Genomic DNA, 24603 nt, shown 5'->3' with positions numbered 1-24603 from the left:
TACCAGAATGATACCTGGGCTCCAAGCGTTAAATTACGAGGAGAGATTACACAAGTTAGGGTTGTATGTCCTAGAATTTAGAAGGGTAAGGGGCGATCTGATCGAAGTTTTCAAGATATTAAGGGGAACTGATAGGGTAGATAGAGAGAAACTATTTCTGCTGGTTGGGGAGTCTAGGACTAGGGGGCATAGTCTAAAAATTAGAGCCAGACCTTTCAGGAGTGAAGTTAGGAAACACTTCTACACACAAAGGGTGGCAGAAGTTTGGAACTCTCTTCCGCAAATGGCAATTGATTCTAGATCAATTGTTAATTTTAAATCCGAGAGTGATAGATTTTTGTTAAACAAAAGTATTAAGGGATATGGGGAAAAGGCAGATACATGAGTTAGGTCACAGATCAGCCACGATCTCACTGAATGGCGGAACAGGCTCAAGGGGCTAAATGGCCTACTCCTGTTCCAACGATCCTATGTACTTCCCCAGAAGTCTGTATCTGTCCTGTACTGTGTATGTGTAAACATGATCCACTTTTCCCCTGTGCTTTTCTCATTTAATGGTGCCGCCCAGTTCAGCTTCCTTAACTCACCCTTCAAAATCTGTTTCTCTAAAGTTAAATGTTGCTTTTGTACTCTTCCTCTTTTCTATCATATGCCCAGGGCCCCAAGAATTCTTAATGTGGCTCTGCGTTCACTCAGTTAAACAGAGTCCGGATCAGCAACATTTCCCCTTGCAGTCCCCAAATTATCTCGGGCCTGCCACTTTTAGCATTGCGCGTAAATGTACATGTACAGCATAGCATTCAACTCCAAGGAGACAGCGGTTTCTCTGCCACTATGGATGCTGGGAAAAGAACTACCCATTCCACAAAAGCCACTTCAGTATTTTGTTACGCGGATATCTTGTATCGACATGAAGCTGTTCCCTTTCAAACTGACCGAAGGTGAAACAAAGCTCTCTAGTCGCAACACAGCCTCCACTGGCTGAAGTGGTGTATTACCGAAACAGCTTAAACTACCTACAGCTAAAATAAATCATTTCAAGGCGTTTAATAAATGGTACAAAATTATGAGGATTATTCAATATAATTCTGAAACACAGCTCCAATACTGATGCTTTAACTAAAAACTTAATGTCTTGAAAATGTTTTAATGAGAAGAAAATTTGAAAATGTGTGCTAAATCACGAGTTTCCACTGACTTTACACACAAGTAGTTGAAAATTAACTGTGCCAAATATGTAACTTTGCGAACTATTTCTTCAGCCCTCAATGGAGTTGACACTATCAATAGAATACAGGGATCATTATAACTCTTCATTACTCACCCGAGAAAACGATTCAGCCTTCTCATCCAACTGTAAGAAAAAAATAAAATTACACATTAATAAAAAATGCCGCAGTATTGTATATAAAATGTGTCGAATTAAATTTTAAAAAGAATCCCAACATCCCTGATCTACCAAACTTGGAAGCAATTACTTCAGGAAAAAAATACAAATTCAATACTAATGGTAACTGAAGTGCCAGCTAACTTCCTTACAGAAGTAAATGCTCAACCAATGCAATGGATGACTAATAGTCGAATTTCAGAGCTGTGCAAGATGAAATGTAATAATGTGTTAAATGAACACTATTTTAGAATTTGATTTGATTGAAGCTGATTGTGATCCTGCTTTCAATTGTTTGTCATTATTCAGTTTACACTGCAACAAGTCTTTCAATCTTAAAAAAATCTAACTCTAAAGATCATGGCCCAGAAATTCGGGTCTCCACGGATGAGTACGCACGGGGTACTCACCCGTAGGCCCAATGGAAGTGCTGGTTTCATGCATGCGCGGGAAACCGGAACTTCCGTTCCCTTGAAAGAAGGGGTTCAGAGGTGGAACGTGTGCGCCAGAGAGGCAGCGCGTGCGCATCGAACTTACGTTTTTTTTACCGGTTTCTCCGGGAGGGTAAGTCTCCAGGAGTTACACATATAAAAAGCAGGCGCAAGGCCTGCTTTTAACAAGGTAAGTGGTGAATTAATTAAAATTAAAACATTTTTTCCACAGGTTTATTATTTTTTAAATACTTTAAAAGAAAGGTCAGTTTATTTTTAGCCCCGTTAGAAAATGTAATTCATTTTTTCAAAAATTTAAATTATTGTTTAAAATAGTTATTTCATGTAATTTATAGTTTATTTTAAAAATGTGATTTAAAAAAAATTTATTTGAAGTTTGTGATTTTTGGGGCTTATAGTATTTATAGGTTTGACAGGTCTTCCTGTCAATTTTATGAATGAAGCATTCCCTGCTACCATTGGCTCTCCATGGCCCACGTGATCCCAGGGGACGCTTCGAACTAACTGCGCCCCTGGGATACGCAAGCATTGCGCGCCGGCAGCTGGAGGAGGCCCAGGATTGGAATCCCACGCGGGCCCACAGCTCAATGGCCGGCACGCTAGGTAAGTGCAGGTCGGGGGCTTGCACCCGCGGGAAGCCTCCGACCCAAATTTCTGGGCCATTGTACATTCAAGTTTTAGAGACTTGCCATCATTCACCTCATGTGAATATCAAAATTAATTTAAAAAAATGTTTTGTCCACTGGTCAGATTCCAATTACTTATTACTTTGCAGCCAGTATTTAAAACTCATTGGTCACTTTTATATTGCTCGTCAGTTACTGTCCCATGGCATGATGGGTCTCCCACAGCCAGCAACTGTATCAAATCTGCCACAATTTGTTTTTCAGAGTGACTGCTGCCAACAAACCAGAAGCTGCGCAGAAGCATTCTGTGCATAAATGTTAACTTTCATAAGCTGACAGAAACAAATTCAAATTTTAATTTTTCTTTTTTTCCTCGAGACGCCTCAGTTCGGCAGCAGTGATCGCTTTGTCCCACCCCCCTCCCCTCCTTTCTCTCACCAATCTGAGGGAAATCCGGCGAGAAAAACCCAAACACAACTGGAACTGCGCACACGCAACTACTTTATTTTGTTGGCAGCAGTCGCATACTTTTATTAAAAAAAAAAAAAAAAAAAAATTAGTGGCCAGAAAGGTCGATTCTTGGGCTGCCCCAATCTAACTGGCGTCAATAACTACTGCAGCGCGTTTTGGTGGCAACATCACAATGTTGCACTGTGATGTAATCGCAGATATATTTACTCATTACCTTCATAGTGATGCAATGGTGCAATGTCGTAACATACCGCATGCCGAAATGTCACCATCAGCCCTGCAGTTGACTTACAGGAAAACTGGTTGTACTTGACAAAATAAATGGGGCAGAGTGGCTCGGTTGCCTTGCTCTCCCAAGACCCAGGCTGCAAAGCTGGTGATTCACACTCTGCTTCTGTTCTGTCCCTTTCATGCAGAAAGTCAAATGCCGCACCGCCATTACTTGCCAGAGCTTTAGAGCTTGCAATATGCGACTGGAAATCTCTGACTCACTGGTGCCTTAATGTGATTTCTTCAGATCTCCACACTGAGCAAAATCATTGAGACATCTTTCTTTGCTGCACCAAATGCACCCTGTCGGACAGTTTATATATAAGCACTAAATTTAAAATCTGCTCCACAGTGACTTCACTGGTCAGTTAGCTAACTGCAGCAGAACGGCTTTGTGCTGAAGTTTTCTGGCCAATAGATGTACACACACAGCTGGATGTGCTTGTGGTGAAACTTGTATTACAGACAGAAAATAAATTGAGACTGTTTTTAAAAAAAAGCAAACTAGAGTAAACATTTAATTAGAAAAAGATACAATGGTACCTAATTTTTTTTTTATTACCCAACATACATCCACAATGTTGTCCACAGAATAAGTGACGCTGCCTTGCATCGAAAAACCTACACTGGTAACTGCTCAGGTAATATGATACTTCACTAGAAGTAAGGGGGAAAAAGAACATAAGAACATAAGAAATAGGAGCAGGAGTAGGCCAATCGGCCCCTGGAGCCTGCTCCGCCATTCAACAAGATCATGGCTGATCTGATCCTAACCGCCAATCTACTATCACAGAACCATCTCCTGAATCTAACAGAATTAGACACACGAAATAGGAGCAGGATCAGGCTACACGGCCCCTGGGCCCGCTCCGCTACCCACAGGGCCATGTCCGATCCGAACCTAGACTCATGTCCAAATTCCTGCCCGCTCCCCGTAACCCTTAATTCCCTTTACTTCTAGGAAACTGTCTATTTCTGTTTTAAATTTATGTAATGATGTAGCTTCTACAGCTTTTTGGGGCAGCATATTCCATGGACCTACCACCCTCTGAGTGAAGTAGTTCCTCCTCATCTCAGTTTTGAAAGAGCAGCCCCTTAGTCAGTGGACGATTCACCCCAGGCCATTCGGCAATATTACTATGCAGCTAGTTTTGTAGACATCTTACACCAACCTGCCGATTGCCTGGGGCAGTATGTGACGTAAGGACACTCAAATGAGGGAAATGGAAGAATGGAAGAAAACACCTCTAAAATAGGGAGGCTCAGCCTTAATAAAAGTAGAAAATTTCCCTTTGTTCTATATCCTAAAATATAATCTTTCCTAGCTGTAAACACACGGCAGATGACAGTGCCCTGGCCTCTTGCCAACACGCCATATTAACCACCAGAAAGTGCATGAGCAGCTTAGATCACTTCACTCTGCAAAGTGCACACACTACTATTGTCCCAGCCAATATTTGTCCCTCAATCAGCAACACTAGAACAGATTATCTGGTCAGTATCACGTTGTTTGCGAGAGCTTGCTGTGCTCAAATTGGCTGCCTCGTTTCCTACATTACAGCAGTGATTACACTTCAAAAGTACTTCATTGGCCATAAAGTGCTTTGAGACAGCATGAGGATGTGAAAGGCGCTATATAAATGTCAGTCTTTCTTTTTGTTTCTTTTACTAGACTCCCTCCCCAAATACAGTTGCGATCAGACGTAGCCCATTTTTACAAACTAGTTACAGAACCTTGACTTTGATCTTCCTTCAGCATTCAATTGCCGAGTCTGAAACAGCACCACTCTCCATTCAAACAAAATACTAAAGCTGGTTTTGAAACAGGTCTGAAGGGGTATTTGCAGTGTTTTCTTTAATCAAGGTCTTCTTGGTAACAGGCCATGGCAAATCCAGCAAGTTTACATCGAGATTGTTGCCGAATGTGCAGGACCCATGTGCCAGGAAAGGATGGCACAAGAACCCTGCCAATGAAGGATGATCTTAGAAGACCCCAATTCTGACAAAGAATTCCATACCCGGGTAGAGAAACAACCATTCGTTCCTTCCACGACCAATGGGTCTGGTGAGTTCTCTCACCACCGACACACACAAGCTATTTTATACCCATCCGACTCATCAACTGACACATTAGAGATGGTTACTGGATCTTGATATATTCACCACAGGTACAATGACTGGATATTAAAGCTGGCCAGGTGCAGACATATAAAGAATAGTTAACTAGAATACCACCAGGTAACACAAGAGGAGCAATAGTGACTCAAGATCACAAACCTTGCTCACAATTTCATACTGCCAGACACGAGATGATCCCTGAAATGGGTCTCCTTACACTGCTGCCAATCTGGAATGGGCTGTCTGCATACTTAAAACTGAAAAGGATGTTTCATTAATCATTAAATCAGAGCTCTGCCTTCCATTAAAAATGCTGCATTCGCAACAGCTTAGTGAGGGGAGCAGTAATCCATTACACAGGAATCCGATTCAAAGTGAACAGCCAAGCTAACCTCTTTATCAAGGCAACCAGATTGATAAAATATTCAATTCCTGAGATCCAATCATTAAGATAGTTTCAACAGTTCTGGGGAATTGGCTGAAAAATGTAATCTGAGCAAGCTGGGGCTCGTTGAGCACAATAGCAGCTTGGAGTTTTGCAAGATGCAGTAAGTGCAAGTACATTAAACTGGAACCATTTTTATGACTTGTAATTACACCCAGCGCTCATTCTCGAGAACACTCTAAAAATATTTTTTAAACTACTGGAACTTGGTTGCTGGCTTTTTTCAACTGCTCTGCTATTTTATGAGTAAGTGGCAAAAATGCACAAATCATTAGAGCACACAAAACATTTGGTCCTCAATGATCACACTGCAAGAATAGTGCATTTATTTCAACAGTTCAATATCCAATGGTTGCCATGACACAAGAGTATGTTTATCAAAACAAGTACAATACTCCCAGTATGAATCGGTGGGTGGAGGACTGCTGACTGCCAAGATAATACAAAATGCTTCGGACTTCTTAACTCTGCATGACCAGGTTCTTCTATCTAAATTTTTATAACACACACACACACAAAAAACTACTGGGGTGAAATTAAAAAGGCAATTAGGAAAGCAAAGAGAGGGCATGAAAAAATATTAGCAATTAAAATCAAGGATAACCCAAAGATCTTTTATAAACACATAGAGCAAGGAGAGTAGGGACTATTAGAGACCAAAGAGGTAACCTGTGCATTGAGGCAGAAGATGTGGGTTTGGTCCTCAATGAATACTTTGCGTCTGTCTTCACAAAAGAGAAAGGCGATGCAGATGTAGTTAAGGAACGTGAAATATTGGATGAGATAAATAGAGAGAGGAAATATTTAGGGGTTTAGCATCTTTGAAAGTGGATAAGTCACCAGGCACAGATGAAATGTATCCCAGGCTGTTAAAAGAAGCAAGGGAGGAAATAGCGGAGGCTCTGACCATCATTTTCCAGTCCTCTCCGGCTACAGGTGTGGTGCCCGAGGACTGCCAACATTGCACTGCTGTTTAAAAAGGGAGAAAAGAATAAACTGAGTAATTACAGGCAAGTTAGTCTAACCTCTGTGGTGGGCAAATTAGTGGAAAAAATTCTGAAGGACAGTATAAAGCATCATCATTTAGAAAGGCACGGATTGATTGAGGACAGTCAACATGGATTTGTTAAGGGAAGGTCGTGCCTGATTAACTTGATTTTTTTAAGGAGGTAACAAGGGTTGATGAGGGTAGCGCGTTTGATGTAGTCTACATGGACTTTAGCAAGGCTTTTGACAAGGTCCCACATGGCAGACTGGTCAGAAAAGTAAAAGCCTATGGGATCCAAGGACAAGTGGTAAGTTGGATCCAAAATTGGCTCAGTGACAGGAAGCAAAGAAGCAAAGGGTAATGGTGTTTTTGTGACTGGAAGGCTGTTTCCAGTGGGGTTCCGCAGAGCTCAGTACTAGGTCCCTTGACAAGGGTCATTGACCTGAAACGTTAACTCGGTTTCTCTCTCCACAGATGCTGCCTGACCTGCTGAGTATTTCCAGCATTTTCTGTTTTCATTTCAGATTTCCAGCATCCGCAGTATTTTGCTTTTGTACTGGGTCCCTTGCTTTTTGTGGTACATATCAATGATTTAGACTTCGATGTAGGGGGCATGATTTTGCAGTTGATTCAAAAATTAGCCACGTGGTTGATAATGAGGAAGATATCAATGGACTGGTCATGTGGGCAGAAAAGTGGCAAATGGAATTCAATCCAGAGAAGTGCAAGGTAATGCATTTGGGGAAGGCTAACAAGGCAAGTGAATGCACAATAAATGATAGGATACTGAGAAGTGAAGAGGAACAGAGGGACCTTGGAGTGCATGTCCACAGATCCCTGAAGGTAGCAGGACAGGTAGATAAGGTGGTTAAGAAGGCATACGGGATACTTTCCTTCATTAACCGAGGCATAGAATATAAGAGCAGAGGTTATGCTTGAACTGTATAAAACACTAGTTAGGCCACAGCTTGAATACTGCATACTGTTCTGGTCACCGCATTGCAGGAAAGATGTGATTGCACTAGAGAGGGTACAGAGGAGATTTACCAGGATGTTGCCAAGACTGGAGCACTTAAGCTATGAGGAAAGATTGGATAGGCTGGGGATGTTTTCTTAGGAACAGAGGAAGCTGAGGTGTATAAAATTGAGGGGCTTAGATAGAATGGATAGGAAGGACCTATTTCCCTGAACAGAGAGGTCAATAGCCAGAGGGCTTAGAATTAAAGTAATTGGTAGAAGGATTAGAGGGGAGTTGAGGAGAACTTTTTTCATCCACCCAGAGGGTGGTGGGGGCAGAAACCTTCATCGCATTTAAAAAGGACTTGGATATGCTGTTGAAGTGCCGTAACCTACAGGGCTACAGACCAAGAGCTGGAAAGTGGGATTAGGAGGATAGCTCTTTTTCGGCCTGCACAGACATGATGGGCCAAATGGCCTCCTGTGCCGTAAATTTCTGATTCTATGAAATTTGATTTGAAAAGCATATCCCATTTCATAACAGTACTGTTACCATTTGGTCACTGCAGTTTCATCAGAATCTTTGCCTAATAAGGTCATATTTAACTTTCAAAGGGGATGAACGATCCGACATGAGATCATTCCAAAATGAATCACACCCCAAACCACAGTACAGCATACAATATTAGTTATGTAGTGGGAGCGGCTCGTGCTAGCATAGATTTAATAGAATATATTTCTTAATCACAGGATGGTGTCAATTATAGGAATGGGATCCAATTAATGCAATCAATACAAAGAGGATCTTTCATCTCTTCCCCAAATCCTCACCTACTTCTAAAAACCTTATTTAACTCATGAACAAAGGTCATAAGTGCAGTAAACAGTTCTGTAATTTTAATCCAATTCCTAATGGCTGACAATCGACACCAAACCATTATAATTTATTAATAAACAGGAAATGTTAAAAATACAGATGCTGACTGACCTGCTTGACACTCTCGATGTCTATCATGCATCATTACATTCTGGTGTCAGCGGTAGGACTTGCCTCGGAGTCAGAGGGTCCAATGTTCGAGGCCCACTCCGAAGACAAGAATATATTATTTCGGCTAACACTTCAGTAAAATAGTATGGGAGTGCTGGTCAGAAGTGCTGCCTTTCAGAAGAGACATTAGTCCGAGGCCCCGCCTGCCTGAATGTAAAAATTCCATGGCACTATTAAAATAGCAGGAAAGTCCTCCAAAATGTGCTTTATTTTTTTTTTAAATTCATTCACTGGATATGGGCGTCGCTGGCAAAGCCAGCATTTATTGCCCATCCTTAACTTCCCTCAAGAAGGTGGAGAGCCGCCTTCGTAAACCGCTGCAATCCGTGTGGTGAAGGTACTCCCAACAGTGCTGTTGGGGAGAGAGTTCCACGATTCGACCAAGCGACAATGAAGGAACAGCGATATATTTCCAAGTCAGGATGGTGTGTGACTTGGAGGAGAACTTGGAGGTGATGGTGTTCCTTGGTGCCTGCTGCTCTTGTCCTTCCAGATGGTAGAGGTCGCAGATTTGAGAGGTACTGTCAAAGAAGGACTGGCGAGTTGTTGTAGTGCATCTTGTCGATGGTACACACTGCAGCCATACTGCGCCGGTGGTGGAGGGAGTGAATGTTTAAGGTGGTGGATGGGGTGCCGATCAAGCGAGTCGCTTTGTCCTGGATGGTGTCGAGCTTCTTGAGTGTTGGAGCTGCACTCATCCAGGAAAGTGGAGAGTATTCTTCACACTCCTGGCTTGTGCCTTGTAGATGGTGAAAAGGCTTTGGGGGTCAGGAGGTGAGTCACTCACCACAGAATACCCAGCCTCTGACCTGCTCTTGTAGCCACAGTATTTATGTGGCTGGTCCAGTTAAGTTTCTGGTCAATGGTGACACCCCAGGATGTTGATGTGGGAATTAGATGATGATAATGCCATTGAATGTCAAGGGGAGATGGTTAGACTCTCTCTTATTGGAGATAGTTATTGCCTGGCACTTATGTGGCACGAATATTACTGTCACTTATTAACCCAAGCCTGGATGTTGTCCATATCTTGCTGCATGCGGGCACAAACTGAGGAATTGCGAATGGAACAGAACACTGCAATTATCAGCAAAAGTCCCCACTTCTGACCTTATGATGGAGGGACGGTCATTGATGAAGCAGCTGAAGATGGTTGGGCCGAGGACACTGCCCTGAGAAACTCCTGCAGTGATGTCCTGGGGCGGAGATGATTGGCCTGCAAGAACAACCACCACCATCTTCCTTTGTGCTAGGTATAACTCCAGCTACTGGAGAGTTTCCCCCCCCCGATTCCCATTGACTTCAGTTTTACTAGGGCTCCTTGATGCCACACTTGGTCAAATGCTGCCTTGATGTCAGGGCAGTTACTCTCCCCTCACCTCTGGAATGCAGCTCTTTTGTCCATGTTTGGGCCAAGGCTGTACTGAGGTCAGGAGCCGAGTGGTCCAAGAAGAACGCAAACTGAGCATCTGTGAGCAGGTTATGGTGAGTAAGTGCCGCTTGATAGTCCTGTCAACGACACCTTCCATCACTTTGCTGATGATCGAGAGTCGGCTGATGGGGTGGTAATTGGACATGAATGGATTTGTCCCGCTTTTTGTGGACAGGGCATACCTGGGTAATTTTTCACTTTGTCGGGTAGATGCCAGTGTTGTAGCTGTACTGGCTAGAGGCACGGCTAGTTCTGGAACACAAGTCTTCAGCACTGCAGCTGGGATGTCGTCAGGGTCAGGATGTAGTCTTTGCTGCATGCAGTGCACTCAGCCGTTTCTTGATGTCATGTGGAATGAATCTAATTGGCTGAAGACTGGCTTCCATGATGGTTGGAACCTTGGGAGGAGGCTGAGATGGATCATCCACTTGGCACTTCTGACTGAAGATGGTTGCGAACGCTTCATTTGTCTTTTGCACGTATGTGCTGGGCTCTGCCATCGTTGAGGATGCGGATGTTCATGGAGCCTCCTCCTCCTATTAGATGTTTAATTATCCACCACCATTCACGACTGGATGTGGAAGGACTGCAGAGCTTTGATCTGATGCCTTGGTTGTGGAATCGCTTAATTCTGTCTATAATGGCCCAGAAATTCGGGTCTCCACGGGTGAGTACACGCTGGGTACTCACCCGTAGGGTAGGCCCGATGGAAGTGCCGGTTTCCTGCATGCACGGGAAACCGGCACTTCCGTTCCTCTGAAAGCAGGGGTTCAGAGGTCGAAAGCGTGCGCGGGGGAGGCTGCGCGTGCGCTTTGAACATACGTGTTTTTTTTTTGTTTTTTTTTTTTTTAAACAGGTTTTTCCGTGAGGGTAAGTCTTTAGAATTTTAAAAAGCAGGCGTAAGGCCTGCTTTTTACAAGGTAAGTGGTCAATTAATTAAAATTAAAACATTTTTTCCACCGGTTTATTATTTTTAAATACTTTAAAGCAAGGCAAGTTTATTTTTAGCCCCGTTAGAATATAAAAAAAAATTTTCAAAAATTTAAATTATTGTTTAAAATAGCTATTTAATGTAATTTAGAGTTGATTTAAAAAAAAAATTATTTGAAGGTTTACTGCTATTTTGGGGCCGTAGTATTTATAAGTCTTGACAGCTCTTCTGGTCAAGACTTATGAATGGGCATTTCCCTGCTCCGATTGGCTGCCCATGGCTCACGTGATCCCAGGGGACGCATCGAACTAACTGCGCCCCTGGGACACACAAGCACTGCGCGCCGACAGCTGGACCAGGCCCCGGATCGGAATTCCATGGGGCCCTACAGCTCAACTGCCAGCGCGCAAGGTAAGTGCAGGTCGGGGGCTTGCACCCGCGGGAAGCCCCCGACCCGAATTTCTGGGCCAATGAGCTGCTTCCACTGTCGCATGCATGTGGCCCTATGTTGCAGCCTTACCAGGCTGGCACCTCATTTTTAGGTACGCTGCTGCTGGCATGCTCTTCTACATTCCTCACTGAACCAAGGTAGGTCGCCTGGCTTGATGGTAATGGTAGATTGAGGGATATGCCGGACCATGTGGTGGAATACAATTCTGCTGATGACGATAGCCTACAGAACAACATGGATGCCCAGTTTGGAGCTGCTAGATCTGTTCCAAATCTATCTCAATTAGCACAGTGGTAGTGCCACACAACACGATGGAGGGAAGTGTGAAGACGGGACTTCATCTTCCCAAGGATTGTGCTGTGGTCACTCCTACCAATACAGTAATGGACAGATGCATCTGCAACAGGTAGACTGGGGAGGACAAGATCAAGTTGGTTTTTCCCTCACCACCTACCGCAGGCCCAGTCTGGCAACTATGTCCGTCAGGACTTGGCTAGCTCAGTCAGTAATGGTGCTACCAAGCCACTCCCGGTGATGGACATTGGAATCTCACATCCAGAATACATTGTGCCCTTGCTACCCGCAGTGCTTCTTCCAAGTGGTGTTCAACATGGATTCATCAGCCGAGAGCGGTAGATGGTAATCAGCAGGCACATGTTTTACCTGATGCTCTGAGACTTCATGGGATCAGGAGTTAATGTTGAGGACTCCCAGGGCCCTCTGGTGGGACAGGGCGTACCCAGGAATGGTGATGGAGGAGTCTGGGACGTTGGCTGATGGTTATGATTACAGGTAGACTATCCTTTATCCAAACTTCCGAAAACCTCTAAAAACCGAAAGTTTTTTCGTTCAGCGTAAGTCGTGCACACGACATGACCAGAGTGGCGCACGACTTATGCTGAGCAGGGCAGAGGGTCACAGAGTTCCCTCCTGGGTAGGAGATTGCAGGCCGAGCCGGGCAGTGTGAAGGAGGTACCGGGAGAGTGAACCCAACAATACAGTGGCCGGTCCGATAGCTGCAGCGGCCCGTCCGATATTCTTTTCTCCCCCCCGACCCGACCCGAATCGAACCGCGGCCCGTCTGATATTCTTTTTTTCCCCGCTCCCCCCCCCCGACCCGACCTGACCCGTCCGATATTCTTTTCTACCCCCCCCCGTCACCCGACCCGACCCGCCCGATATTCTTTTCGACCCCCCGAACCCCGACCCCCCCCGATATTCTTTTCTCCCCCGCCCCAACCCGACCCCCGACCTGATTTGCGGGCCAGCTTAGTAGGAGTCAGCCGATATCCGGCTTTCCAGAGAAGCAGGAAGGGGAATGAGACACGGAACAGTCGCAAGAGGTAGCCTGAACTTTTAAAATTTATATTAAATACAAATTTCCCAGTCTTACAATAATACCTTGTGAAATCCGAAAAATTCCGAAAACCGAAACTCAGCTGGTCCCAAGGCTTTCAGATAAGGGATAGTGTACCTGTAAATGAGTATGACTGTCAGTCTGCGGGACAGCTCTCCCAGTTTCAGCACAAAACCCCAGATGTTAGTGAGGAGGTCTTTGCAGGGTCAACTGGGCTGGGTGTGTCTCTGTCATGTTGGAATCCAACGCCCAGGTCGATGCGAGTGATCAATCTGGTTTTATTCTTTTTGTCCTTTATTGTAGTGGTTTAATACAACTAACTGCCATTTCAGAGGGCAGGTTAGAAGTTCAGGCCTCTGGATTACTTGTCCAGTAAAATAACCACTGTGCTACTGTACCCGACCATGACCAACATTGATCCCACAACCAATATTACTAAAACAGTTCCTTGTTTTTTATCATTGCTATCTGTGGACCCGTGCTGCATGCAAATTGGTTGTTGTGTTGGCCAACATTACAATAGTGGCTGCACTTCATAACTACTTCATTGGCTAGTTAGCATTGAGACATCTGGAGGACATGAAAGGCGCTATATAAATGCAAGTTCTTTCTCGCCAGAATTTTCAGTTTCTTTTTTAATTCATAATTTATCACTAGATCAACGGCCTTACTCAGAAGCACCAAGAATGGTTGTTTAGGAAAATGAAAAGCACGGTGCCATAGCAGTATCTCTTCTGAGGTGTTGGTCAAGGCACACAGCAGGGCTATTGCCTAGCTTTAGTCAGCAGCTGACCTTAGCTGTCCCCAATCTACAAATGCTTAACTTTGACACCAGATCAAAAAACAGAAAGCTGCTCATATACAACTTCCCGAGCCACAGCAGGCTCCAAGTTGTACATACTGCATTAAAACATGCCATGGAAGTGAGCAAGCGAAGATCAGAGACAGGAGTTATGAACAGATACAATCTCAAGAATGAGAGCAAATTATTGTACTTGACTTTCACGCTTTTGAAAGAACGCCCCTCCCCGCAAGAACGGCAAAGTGGTGAATTAACAGAGAACTGATGAATGGACCTTGGGGAAATAATTGCCACTTAGGTCAGTTAAAGTTAAATCTATAGAATTCAAACACTAGTGCTGGGAATATCCTTGAGGCTTTTCCCGCTTCGCCAGTCACTTTGGCGGAGCAGGAGAAGGCACTAGGAAACTACCTGCGCAACTAGGAGTCCACTCGTACCCCGGTTAATTCATTGCACTCAAGATGCAGAAATCCATCAATATTTTGTATCAAATATAACAGCCAATTGGTGGTTTTGAGCAAATGTATTCTCTCACATAATTCCTAATAGCTCCTATTGAGGCACTGAGGTATGGTGATTAGTGATATATAAACACAAAGATGATTTATTCCAGAATTGTTTAGAAAACACTGAGCCCAAGTAATTTCAGATAAATACTGAATTCAAATACAAGTAAAACATAGTTTACACCAAAATGACAGGGTTGCTGTTACAGCTATAAATCTTCCAACAAAACTTACAACGTAAACTACTTCTACAGACAGAAATATGTCAGACAGAGACCGAGACACCCACACCATGTTGTACACACCCTGCAGGTACGGGTGCAAGCAACCCTCATCAGTACTGATGCACCATGCATCGCAATGTCAGCAGGGTCATTACACTCACTAACTTTCACACTGTAAATTTGCATTTTCTGGAAAACTGGTTCACTTTACTTGACAATCGGATTCTCCAGCATTGATTTGTTCCCATTTCCTTCACATACTTTCGGTATCCTCCAACCAATGTTTTTCTTGGCTTAAAATGTTTTTTTTTTAAAATTGAGAATCCGAAGTGAAGGATAAGGCCCATAATGTAAGACATTACAGTTTAAGAGGTAAATTACAAAGTCATGATTTGATGACAAGCTTGAGTTTACAAAGCATAAACACTGTAGGAGGAAGAGTACACTAGCTCAGGGGTGGCCAATTATTTGGGCTGGAGGGCGACTTACGTTCTGGTGAGCTGCTGAAGGCCTCACACTAACGTTCCTGTTAAGCAGCGCGGCTGTGCAGCAGTCGGGAGGTCGCGCGCAGGCCACTCGACTGCTTTTAAGTTAATAGCTGTATAATTAGTACAGTAATGTGGATAAATGTGAGGTTATCCACTTTGGTGGCAAAAACAGGAAGGCAGATTATTATTTGAATGGCAATAGATTGGGAGAAGGGGAAGTGCAAAGAGACCTGGGTGTCCTTGTGCACCAGTCGCTGAAGGTAAGCATGCAGGTGCAGCAGGCGGTTAAGAAGGCAAATGGTATGTTGGCCTTCGTAGCAAGAGGGTTCGAGTACAGGAACAAGGATGTCTTGCTGCAGTTGTACAGGGCCTTGTTGAGACCACATCTCGAGTATTGTGTGCAGTTTTGGTCACCTTATCTGAGGAAGGATGTTCTTGCCATGGAAGGAGTTCAGCAAAGATTCACCAGGCTGATACCTGGGATGGCAGGAATGACGTATGAGGAGAGATTGTGTCGATTGGGCTTATACTCACTGGAGTTTAGAAGAATGAGAGGGGACCTCATCGAAACCTATAAAATTGTCAGGTCTGGACAGACTAGATGCAGGAAGGATGTTTCTGATGGCCGGTGAGTCCAGAACCAGGGGTCATAATCTAAGGATAAGGGGTAAGCCATTTAGGACTGAAATGAGGAGGAATTTCTTCACCCAGAGAGTGGTGAACCTGTGGAATTCTCTGCCACAGAGGGCGGTGGAGGCCAGTTCATTAAGTATATTCAAGAACGAGTTGGATATATTTCTTAAGGCTAAAGGGATCAAGGGATATGGGGAGAAGGCAGGGACAGGGTACTGAATTTGGATGATCAGCCATGATCTCATTGAATGGCGGAGCAGGCTCGAAGGGCCGAATGGCGTACTCCTGCTCCTATCTTCCATGTTTCTATGTTTCGAGTACAGTAATGAGCACAATTAAATAGCTCACCAATTGCCTAACGAGCCGAGGGTGTTAAGTTGGGGGGACGGGTTGAGGAACAGGCCTGTGCCCTGCCCGCTGCTGCACTTAGCGCTCTCCACCGGTTTAGAGCCATGCTGGCGTCAGTAATAGACCCTCTAGTTGCCCGCCAGTCCTCTGGCACTATTCCCTTTTCTACTGAATTGTTGTTATGTATATATAAATAATGTAATAGTGCCTCTGCTATCACTTCCCCAACTTCTTTTAATATGCACGGATACAATCCATCCGGACCAGGGGGTTTATCAATTATCACCACCACCCCCCCCCACCCCCCAGCCCCGCTTTCTATCTTAAATGTTTTTATATCTTTTTTGATCTCTTCTTCTAATGTCATGTCCACTGTGGCAGCCTCCCTGGCAAATACTGAGACAGAGTAATTGTTTAATATTCTTGCCATTCCGCTATCTTTACCTGTTTGTCGTGTGTATCCATTAGTGGTCCTATCCCTATTTTTCTTTTGTTATTTGTGTGTCATTGGAATACTATTTATTTTTATATTCCTTAATAATTTAACTTTATTTGCTTTCCTAATTTAAAAAAAATTCTTTCCTAACCTTTTCGTATTCCCTTTCTCATTGTCCCCTTTGTTGTCTATGTACTTAGTGTATGCCTTTTTCTTAGGTTTCAATGTTGCCCTTATTTCTTCATTGAACCATGGTGTGTCGTTACTGGCTATTCTTCCCACTTTCACCTTGTGGTAAACCACTGTTCTACCTGTCTGTGTCTGTATGTGTATTCCAATAGGTACAGGTCTGGACATGCCTCGGCTGACTCCTCCCACTATTCCAGGTATGTAAGTGACTACCTCCCAGTCCCTTAGTATTCTGGACGGGTCGACCACTCGAGACAAGACCTTCATTCTTTAGTTAATAAAAGCCTGATTGTTACTCGCTCAACCTCAGTCTTTTGAGTAATTGATGGCGCATCAATTTTATTAACTAAATTTTTTATAATGGAGAAGATCCTCACACCAGCATGCCTGGACCTGGACAGTCGGGAAGCGGACGCTTCCACCAAGTTTGCTCACTGGCTCACGTGCTTCGAGACATTCCTGACTGCCTCCACTGCGGTCGAAACGGATGCGGACAAACTGTCTGTCCTGATCTCCAAGGTGAACCACCGAGTGTACTCAGTCATCCGGGACGCGACCTCGTACACAGCCGCCCTCCAGCTCCTCAAGACCCAGTACACGCGCCCTGTGAACGAAGTATACGCTGGGCACCTTCTGGGGAGTCGCAAGCAACAACCTGGGGAATCGACTGAGGAATACCTCCAAGCACTGTCCGTGCTTGGCCGGGCCTGTGGGTGTAAGGCGGTTACGCCCACTAAGTACACGGAGGAACTGATCCGGGATGCCTTCGTAGCGGGCCACAGGTCCAACTACACCCGACAGCGACTGCTGGAGCAGAGTGACCTCACCCTCGACAAAGCCTCCGAAATCGCAATAACGCTGGACGCAGCCTCGGGGCATGGATGCCTACTCCTCTGCACCGTGGACGCCACGGGGAACGACAACCTGGGACACGGTAGGACAGCCCCATAGCACCGTGCCACCCCAGCCACAGCCCAACAACGGCCCAACTACCGCAGCAGTGTCCCAAAGCCAGACAGCAGTATCCCAAGGCCAGAAATGCTACTTCTGTGGCCAGGCCAAACACCCCAGAGCGCGCTGCCCGGCGAAGAATGCGACCTGCTCGGGCTGCGGAAAAAAGGGACACTACGCCAGCGTCTGCAAGGCCAAAGCCACCCCGAACGCCAGCAGCGCCGCGTGTGGGCCGTGCGAGCCGCCATCTTGGGCCCCCAACAGCGCCGCGTGGGGGCCGTGCGGGCCGCCATCTTGGGCCTCCCCAGCCATGTGCGGACCACCGCAGCAGCAGCCATCTTGGACGACTCCAGCCACATGGGAATCATGGACGCCGCCATCTTGGACACCAGCCGGGACGCAGCAGACCGCCGACCCCCCCCCCCCATCTGATACCCGCAGCAACACACCGACCCCTACGCTGCCCTCTGTGACGCTGGACCAAACGAGACCGCACCAGCTAGCTCGGTCCAAAATGGACGTTAAGGTAAACGGCCATGCAATAAACTGCCTTTTTGACTCCGGGAGCACAGAGAGCTTCATCCACCCCGACACGGTGCGGCGTTGCTCTCTCCCAGTCCTACCTGCGCACCAGCGGATTTCTATGGCCTCCGAGTCCCAGTCAGCGGACATTGGCGGCTACTGCGTGGTGACACTAGTAGTAGACGGGACTGTGTTCAATCATTTTAAACTCCTGGTCCTGCCGGACCTCTGCGCTGCCGTTCTACTGGGGTTGGATTTCCAGTGCCACCTCAAAAGCGTTACGATGGCGTACGGTGGCCCCCTCCCCCCACTCACAGTCCGCAGCCAGCAGCCTCCAAATTGCCCGCCGCGCACCAGATGCAACCTCTCCACACTCAGAGTCACCCCCCCCCCCCCACTGTTTGCTAACCTCACCCCCGACTGTAAGCCCATCGCCACAAAGAGCAGGCGATACAGTGCCGGGGACAGGGTTTTCATCAAAACCGAAGTGGAGCGGCTCCTGAAGGAGGGGATTATTGAGGGCAGCTCCAGCCCCTGGCGAGCCCAGGTTGTGGTCGTTAAGACCGGCGAGAAACAACACCTGGTCATCGACTACAGCCAAACAATAAACCGCTACACCCTGCTGGACGCCTACCCACTCCCCCGCATAGCTGACATGGTCAACCAGATCGCGCAGTACCGCGTCTTTTCGACCATTGACCTGAAATCAGCATACCACCAGCTCCCCATCCGCCCTGAAGACCGCCAGTATACTGCTTTCGAGGCAAACGGCCGCCTCTATCACTTCCTTAGGGTTCCCTTCGGCGTTACCAACGGGGTCTCCGTCTTCCAAAGGGAGATGGACCGGATGGTCGATCAAAACGCGCTGCAGGCCACTTTCCCTTACCTAGACAATGTGACCATCTGCGGCCATGACTTGCAGGACCATGACGCAAACCTCGAGAAATTCCTCCGCACCGCCCAACTCCTGAACCTGACATATAACAAGGAGAAGTGCATATTCCGCACAGACCGCCTCGCCATCCTTGGCTGTGTTGTGGAACACGGGGTCATCGGTCCCGACCCGGACCGGATGCGTCCCCTTATGGAACTCCCACTGCCCCACTGCCTAAAAGCTCTGAAGAGGTGCCTAGGGTTTTTTTCCTACTACGCTCAGTGGGTCCCCTACTATGCAGACAAAGCCCGTCCACTGATCAAATCCACCTCTTTTCCCCTGATGGCAGAGGCCCGCTTGGCCTTCCACCGTATCAAGGAGGACATTGCCAAAGCCACCATGCACGCAGTGGACGAATCCATCCCCTTCCAGGTGGAAAGCGATGCGTCCGACTTCGCTCTGGCCGCCACCCTTAATCAGGCGGGGAGACCTGTGGCATTCTTCTCACGAACCCTCCAGGGCCCGGAGACCAGACACTCCGCGGTCGAGAAGGAGGCCCAGGCTATCGTGGAGGCTGTGCGTCATTGGAGGCACTACCTGGCCGGAAAACGATTTACCCTGCTCACTGACCAGCGTTCAGTTGCTTTTATGTTCAACAACAAGCAGAGGGGCAAAATCAAAAATGACAAGATCTTGAGGTGGAGAATCGAACTTTCCACCTACAATTAGGAGATCTTGTACCGGCCTGGGAAGCTCAATGAACCCCCAGATGCCCTATCGCGTGGCACCTGCGCCAGCGCGCAGATCGATAGGCTGAGGGCCCTCCACAATGACCTCTGCCACCCGGGGGTCACCAGGTTCTTCCACTTCATCAAGGCCCGCAACCTGCCTTACTCCATCGAGGAGGTCAGGACCATGACCAAGAACTGCCAAGTCTGCGCTGAGTGCAAACCGCACTTTTATAGACCAGACAGAGCCCACCTGATAAAAGCCACTCGCCCTTTCGAACGCCTGAGCGTCGATTTCAAAGGGCCTCTCCCCTCCTCCGACCGCAATGTGTACTTCCTCAACATCATTGACGAGTACTCCCGGTTCCCGTTCGCTATCCCCTGCCCGGACATGACCAGTGCCACGGTCATTAAATCTCTGAACAGCCTCTTCACCCTGTTCGGTTTCCCCAGCTATATCCATAGCGACCGGGGCTCATCGTTTATGAGCGACGAACTCCGCCAGTACCTGCTCGCTAGGGGTATAGCCACAAGCAGGACCACCAGTTACAACCCCCGGGGGAACGGACAGGTGGAAAGAGAGAATGCAACAGTTTGGAAGGCTGCCCTACTAGCCTTAAAGTCTAGGGGCCTTCCGACCTCCCGCTGGCAGGAGGTGCTCCCCGATGCGCTCCACTCGATTCGGTCACTGCTCTGCACTGCCACCAATGCCACCCCTCACGAGAAAATGTTTGTCTTCCCAAGGAAGTCCACATCGGGGACATCGTTACCACCACGGCTGACGTCCCCAGGGCCGGTACTACTGAGAAGACACGTGAGGGCCAATAAAACGGACCCCCTGGTCGAGAGGGTCGACCTCCTCCACGCCAACCCCCAGTACGCTTACATTGCGTACCCGGACAGGCGGGAGGACACAGTCTCCATACGAGACCTCGCACCCTCGGGGACCGCTGTAACCCACTACCCATTACCACCACCCCCCACGACCCGATATCCAACCCCAGCAGCCGGCTCGCCTTGGACCGTCACCCACGAGGACTACACTCCAGGGCCCCAGCCTACACGGGACGCGACGCCGGAAGCTCCACCACCCCTGCCGTCGCCACGTCGATCACAGCGGCAGACAAGACCTCCGGAGAGACTCCAATACACGAACTTTTAAATTCACCCCGCCGGACTCATTTTTAAACAAGGGGTGAATGTGGGAAACCACTGTTCTACCTGTCTGTGTCTGTATGTGGATTCCAATAGGTACAGGTCTGGACATGCCTCAGCTGACTCCTCCCACTATTCCAGGTATATAAGTGACTACCTCCCAGTCCCTTAGTATTCTGGACGGGTCGACCACTCGAGACAAGACCTTCATTCTTTAGTTAATAAAAGCCTGATTGATGGCGCATCACACCTTTCATCAGCAATTATTAATTTTTTCCTTTCTTGCACGCTCACCAAATTTCTTACACAATTTTGCCCAACTAAGAAAATGGCACTTTAACGTAATAGACTATTTTATTTTACAAGCACCACATATTCAGTTAACTAAGGGAGGGAAAAAAGAGTTAGATACATGATGTTGGAACAGTTACAACTTGGATATTAAAGACAAAATGATGCCAATACGCTTGAAGTAGGTCACCCATCACTAAATTTAAATTCCCACATTAGCTTTGATCCCTGCAGTACCGAACTATTTCGACACTGCTGCAGTATCCAGGGAGAAAGCAAGGAGCCAGTGAAGCACAAAGCAGATGATTTAATAATTGAAATAAGTACAGAAATGAAAAGTGAAACCACAATGGGCTCTTGGACCTCATGCTGTAAATGGCATTCAGAGTCTGCTGGCACAGTTCACAGCTGCTGAATTGGATTGGGCCTGCTAAAACAGCTTTTTTTTAGTCCCTTTAAAAGCAGAGGTTCCAACCTCACATCCTCTCCATCACCAAAAGCACCTACTTCCACCTCTGTAACATCGCCCATCTCCACCCCGACACCTCAGCTCATCTGCTGCTGAAACACGCATCCATTGCCTTCGTCACCCCTAGACTCGACTACTCCAATGTTTTTCTGGCTCGCCTTCCGTCTTGCTCCTGCCATAAACTTGAGCTCATCCCAAACTCTGCAACTCTTATCTTAACTCGCACCAAGTTCCGTTCACCCATCACTCCTGTGCTCACTGACCCACATTGGTTCCCAGTCCAGCAATGCCTCAATTTTAGAATTCTCATCCTCGTTTTCAAATCCCTCCATGGCCTTGCCCCTCCCCATCACTGTAACTTCCTCCAGCCCTCCGAGATCTCTGCACTCCTCCAATTCTGGCCTCTTGCGCATTCCCGATTTTAATCGCTCCACCGATGTCGGCCATGTCTTCATGTCTAGGCTCTAAGCTCTGGAATTTCCTCCCCAAAGTTCTCCTCCTCGCTTTCCTCCTTTAAGACATTTCTTAAAACCTACCTTTTAAACCAACCTTTTGGTCACCTGTCCTAATATACCTTTATGTGGCTCGGTGTCAAATTTTGTTTGACAACACTCCTGTGAAGCACCTTGGGACGTTTTACTATGTTAAAGTTGCTATGTAAATGCAGGTTGTTGTAAAGGGGGTACTAATAGAACCCTCAGATTCAGGCAGAAAATCTGCACTGGGCAATTCCTTGACCTGCTATTTCAGCAACTTTTCCTGTTACACCATAGCCAGCTGTTGCAACAAATGTGCTGTCTGCACAATATTACCACGGGCCATACCCCAGAGAACCCCATGTCTTGTTTGCACTCATTGGTTAGTCTGTATACGAACAGGACATTATGTGCATCTCAAGTGTTCCCGAGTATTTTGTCACCTATTTCATATTCCAAATGTTTCAACTCTTGCTTAGTAGGTACAGGCACCTTGATCTGCCATATCTGGGTTGTGCGAGTATTGAATGAACCAATACATCCTCGTCTCAACGAAGATGTGAATACATCCTGAAACAGCCTGCACTAGATTCCCTGCAAATAGTTTTTGTACTGGTTACAAAGGGGTCGGGTGCAAAAAGTCAGTAAAGTTGTGATGAGCTGTCATTCAGATTAAATTAAAGATGAAATTTCAATTGATTGCAGGACTCACTGGCACTGGAAAATGCAACTCGGTAGCAATATGGTCTGTATTTCTCAAAGGAAGAGTAAGGCACATCGATAAATTGCAAACCATGTTCTGTATCTGCAGAGGCCTTGGGGACCACAGCCCTCTTCATTCCTATCTTTTTCAACTTTCCAAAACCTGGGCTAAATATTTAGCTACTTTATGTATCAAAAAAGAGTAACTACCGGCTGCAAACATGGCATTCTGCTCCTTCAAAACCGACTGACTGAAATCTCCTTAAAACAGGGATGTTTCTTTCTTTTATTTAGAGAGCCACCAATTTTCTGAATTAATTTTACAGCAATAATCTAATCTGATGGGTTCAGACAATATAACAAAACACAAGCAGAGTGCAAGTACAATGTAAAACCCCAAATTTGCATTAATGCCATGAAATGACTTCAGGATACATATTTATAGCAAAAAGTACACTTAGTTTGAGGGAGCGATTTTATTCTGTTTTATGGATAAACCTCTCTGCCTTTCTACCTCTCTCTCCTCCTTTAAGACGCTCCTTAAAACCTAGCTCTTTGACCTGTCCTAATATCTCCATGTGGCTTCGTCTCAAGTTTGTTTGAGAACGCACCTGTTAAGCGCCTTATGACGTTTTACTACATCAAAGGCACTATATAAATGCAAGTTGTTGTTGTTTCCCAAGGGCAGATACTGTCGTAGACTGATGAGCACTGTAGACAGTGTCCTGTTTCTATGACATCGTACTCATGTTGTTGCACCTTGAAGTGATAGGCTGAGTGAACCTTCCCAGGGTTTGAATTGAGGACAGCCCGGTCCTGATACCAACGGACCTGAGCTCCCTAAATATAGGCACTAAATCCATGGATTGTCTTGCTGCCAAATATTCATTAATTTGCAAGGTTGCAACTCAGCTGTAAACACAGAAAAGTGAAAGATATATTTTCTTAGTGCTTTAGATACAGAACAGGTCGTAAGTGCAGAAGTACTTCTGTAAAACATATTTAGTGGTCAAAAGGGAAGGAGAAATAGACGTGAAGTTATGTGTATGAGATTCCTTTCACCCAGTGATTTGGTATCATCACATACACAATATAACACACATCCGTCGCATGAACGACCTTTCAGCTAAAGTGAAGATTAAAGTTTTCACATCAATCAATAGTCACTGGGGGTGATCGCCACTCCTGTCTCCGTGCGAAGGGGTTTGAGATTTGTTTCCCCCCAAAGCTTCTCTCAAGCCGGCAGCTGCAGGGACTGCATTGTGTGGTGGCTGTTTTGGGCACCAGATGAAGGGTGGTGTTAACGGGCTGGATTGGGCGCCAGATGAAGGGTGGTGTTAACGGGTTGGATTGGGCGCCAGATGAAGGGTGGTGTGAACGGGTTGGAATGGGCACCAGATGAAGGGTGGTGTGAACGGGCTGGATTGGGCACCAGATGAAGGGTGGTGTGAACGGGTTGGAATGGGCACCAGATGAAGGGTGGTGTGAACGGGTTGGATTGGGCACCAGATGAAGGGTGGTGTGAACGGGTTGGATTGGGCACCAGATGAAGGGTGGTGTGAACGGGTTGGATTGGGCACCAGATGAAGGGTGGTGTGAACGGGTTGGAATGGGCACCAGATGATGGGTGGTGTTAACGGGTTGGATTGGGCACCAGATGAAGGGTGGTGTGAACGGGCTGGATTGGGCACCAGATGATGGGTGGTGTGAGCAGGCTGGATTGGGCACCAGATGAAGGGTGGTGTGAACGGGTTGGATTGGGCACCAGATGAAGGGTGGTGTGAACGGGTTGGATTGGGCACCAGATGAAGGGTGGTGTGAACGGGTTGGATTGGGCACCAGATGAAGGGTGGTGTGAACGGGTTGGATTTTTAAT

At 46.5% G+C, this 24603-nt stretch overlaps 1 protein-coding gene across 19 annotated transcripts in view; it reads right to left on the bottom strand.

The window, feature by feature from the left end:
• Positions 1-24603, bottom strand: part of lrrfip2 (leucine rich repeat (in FLII) interacting protein 2) — a 197102-nt gene that overhangs the window by 50445 nt on the left and 122054 nt on the right. For all 19 annotated transcript variants that reach the window (XM_085993798.1, XM_085993802.1, XM_085993795.1 and 16 more), the window contains one exon: positions 1325-1354. In XM_085993798.1, the coding sequence (XP_085849924.1) occupies positions 1325-1354 (30 nt within the window). The remainder of the gene's footprint in view (positions 1-1324; positions 1355-24603) is intronic.

The sequence above is a fragment of the Somniosus microcephalus genome, chromosome 7, assembly GCF_052327205.1.
Source record: "Somniosus microcephalus isolate GS21.2 chromosome 7, FLI_Smic_1.0, whole genome shotgun sequence".
Lineage (NCBI taxonomy): Eukaryota > Metazoa > Chordata > Chondrichthyes > Squaliformes > Somniosidae > Somniosus > Somniosus microcephalus.
This window is presented reverse-complemented; position numbering and strand designations above follow the sequence as displayed.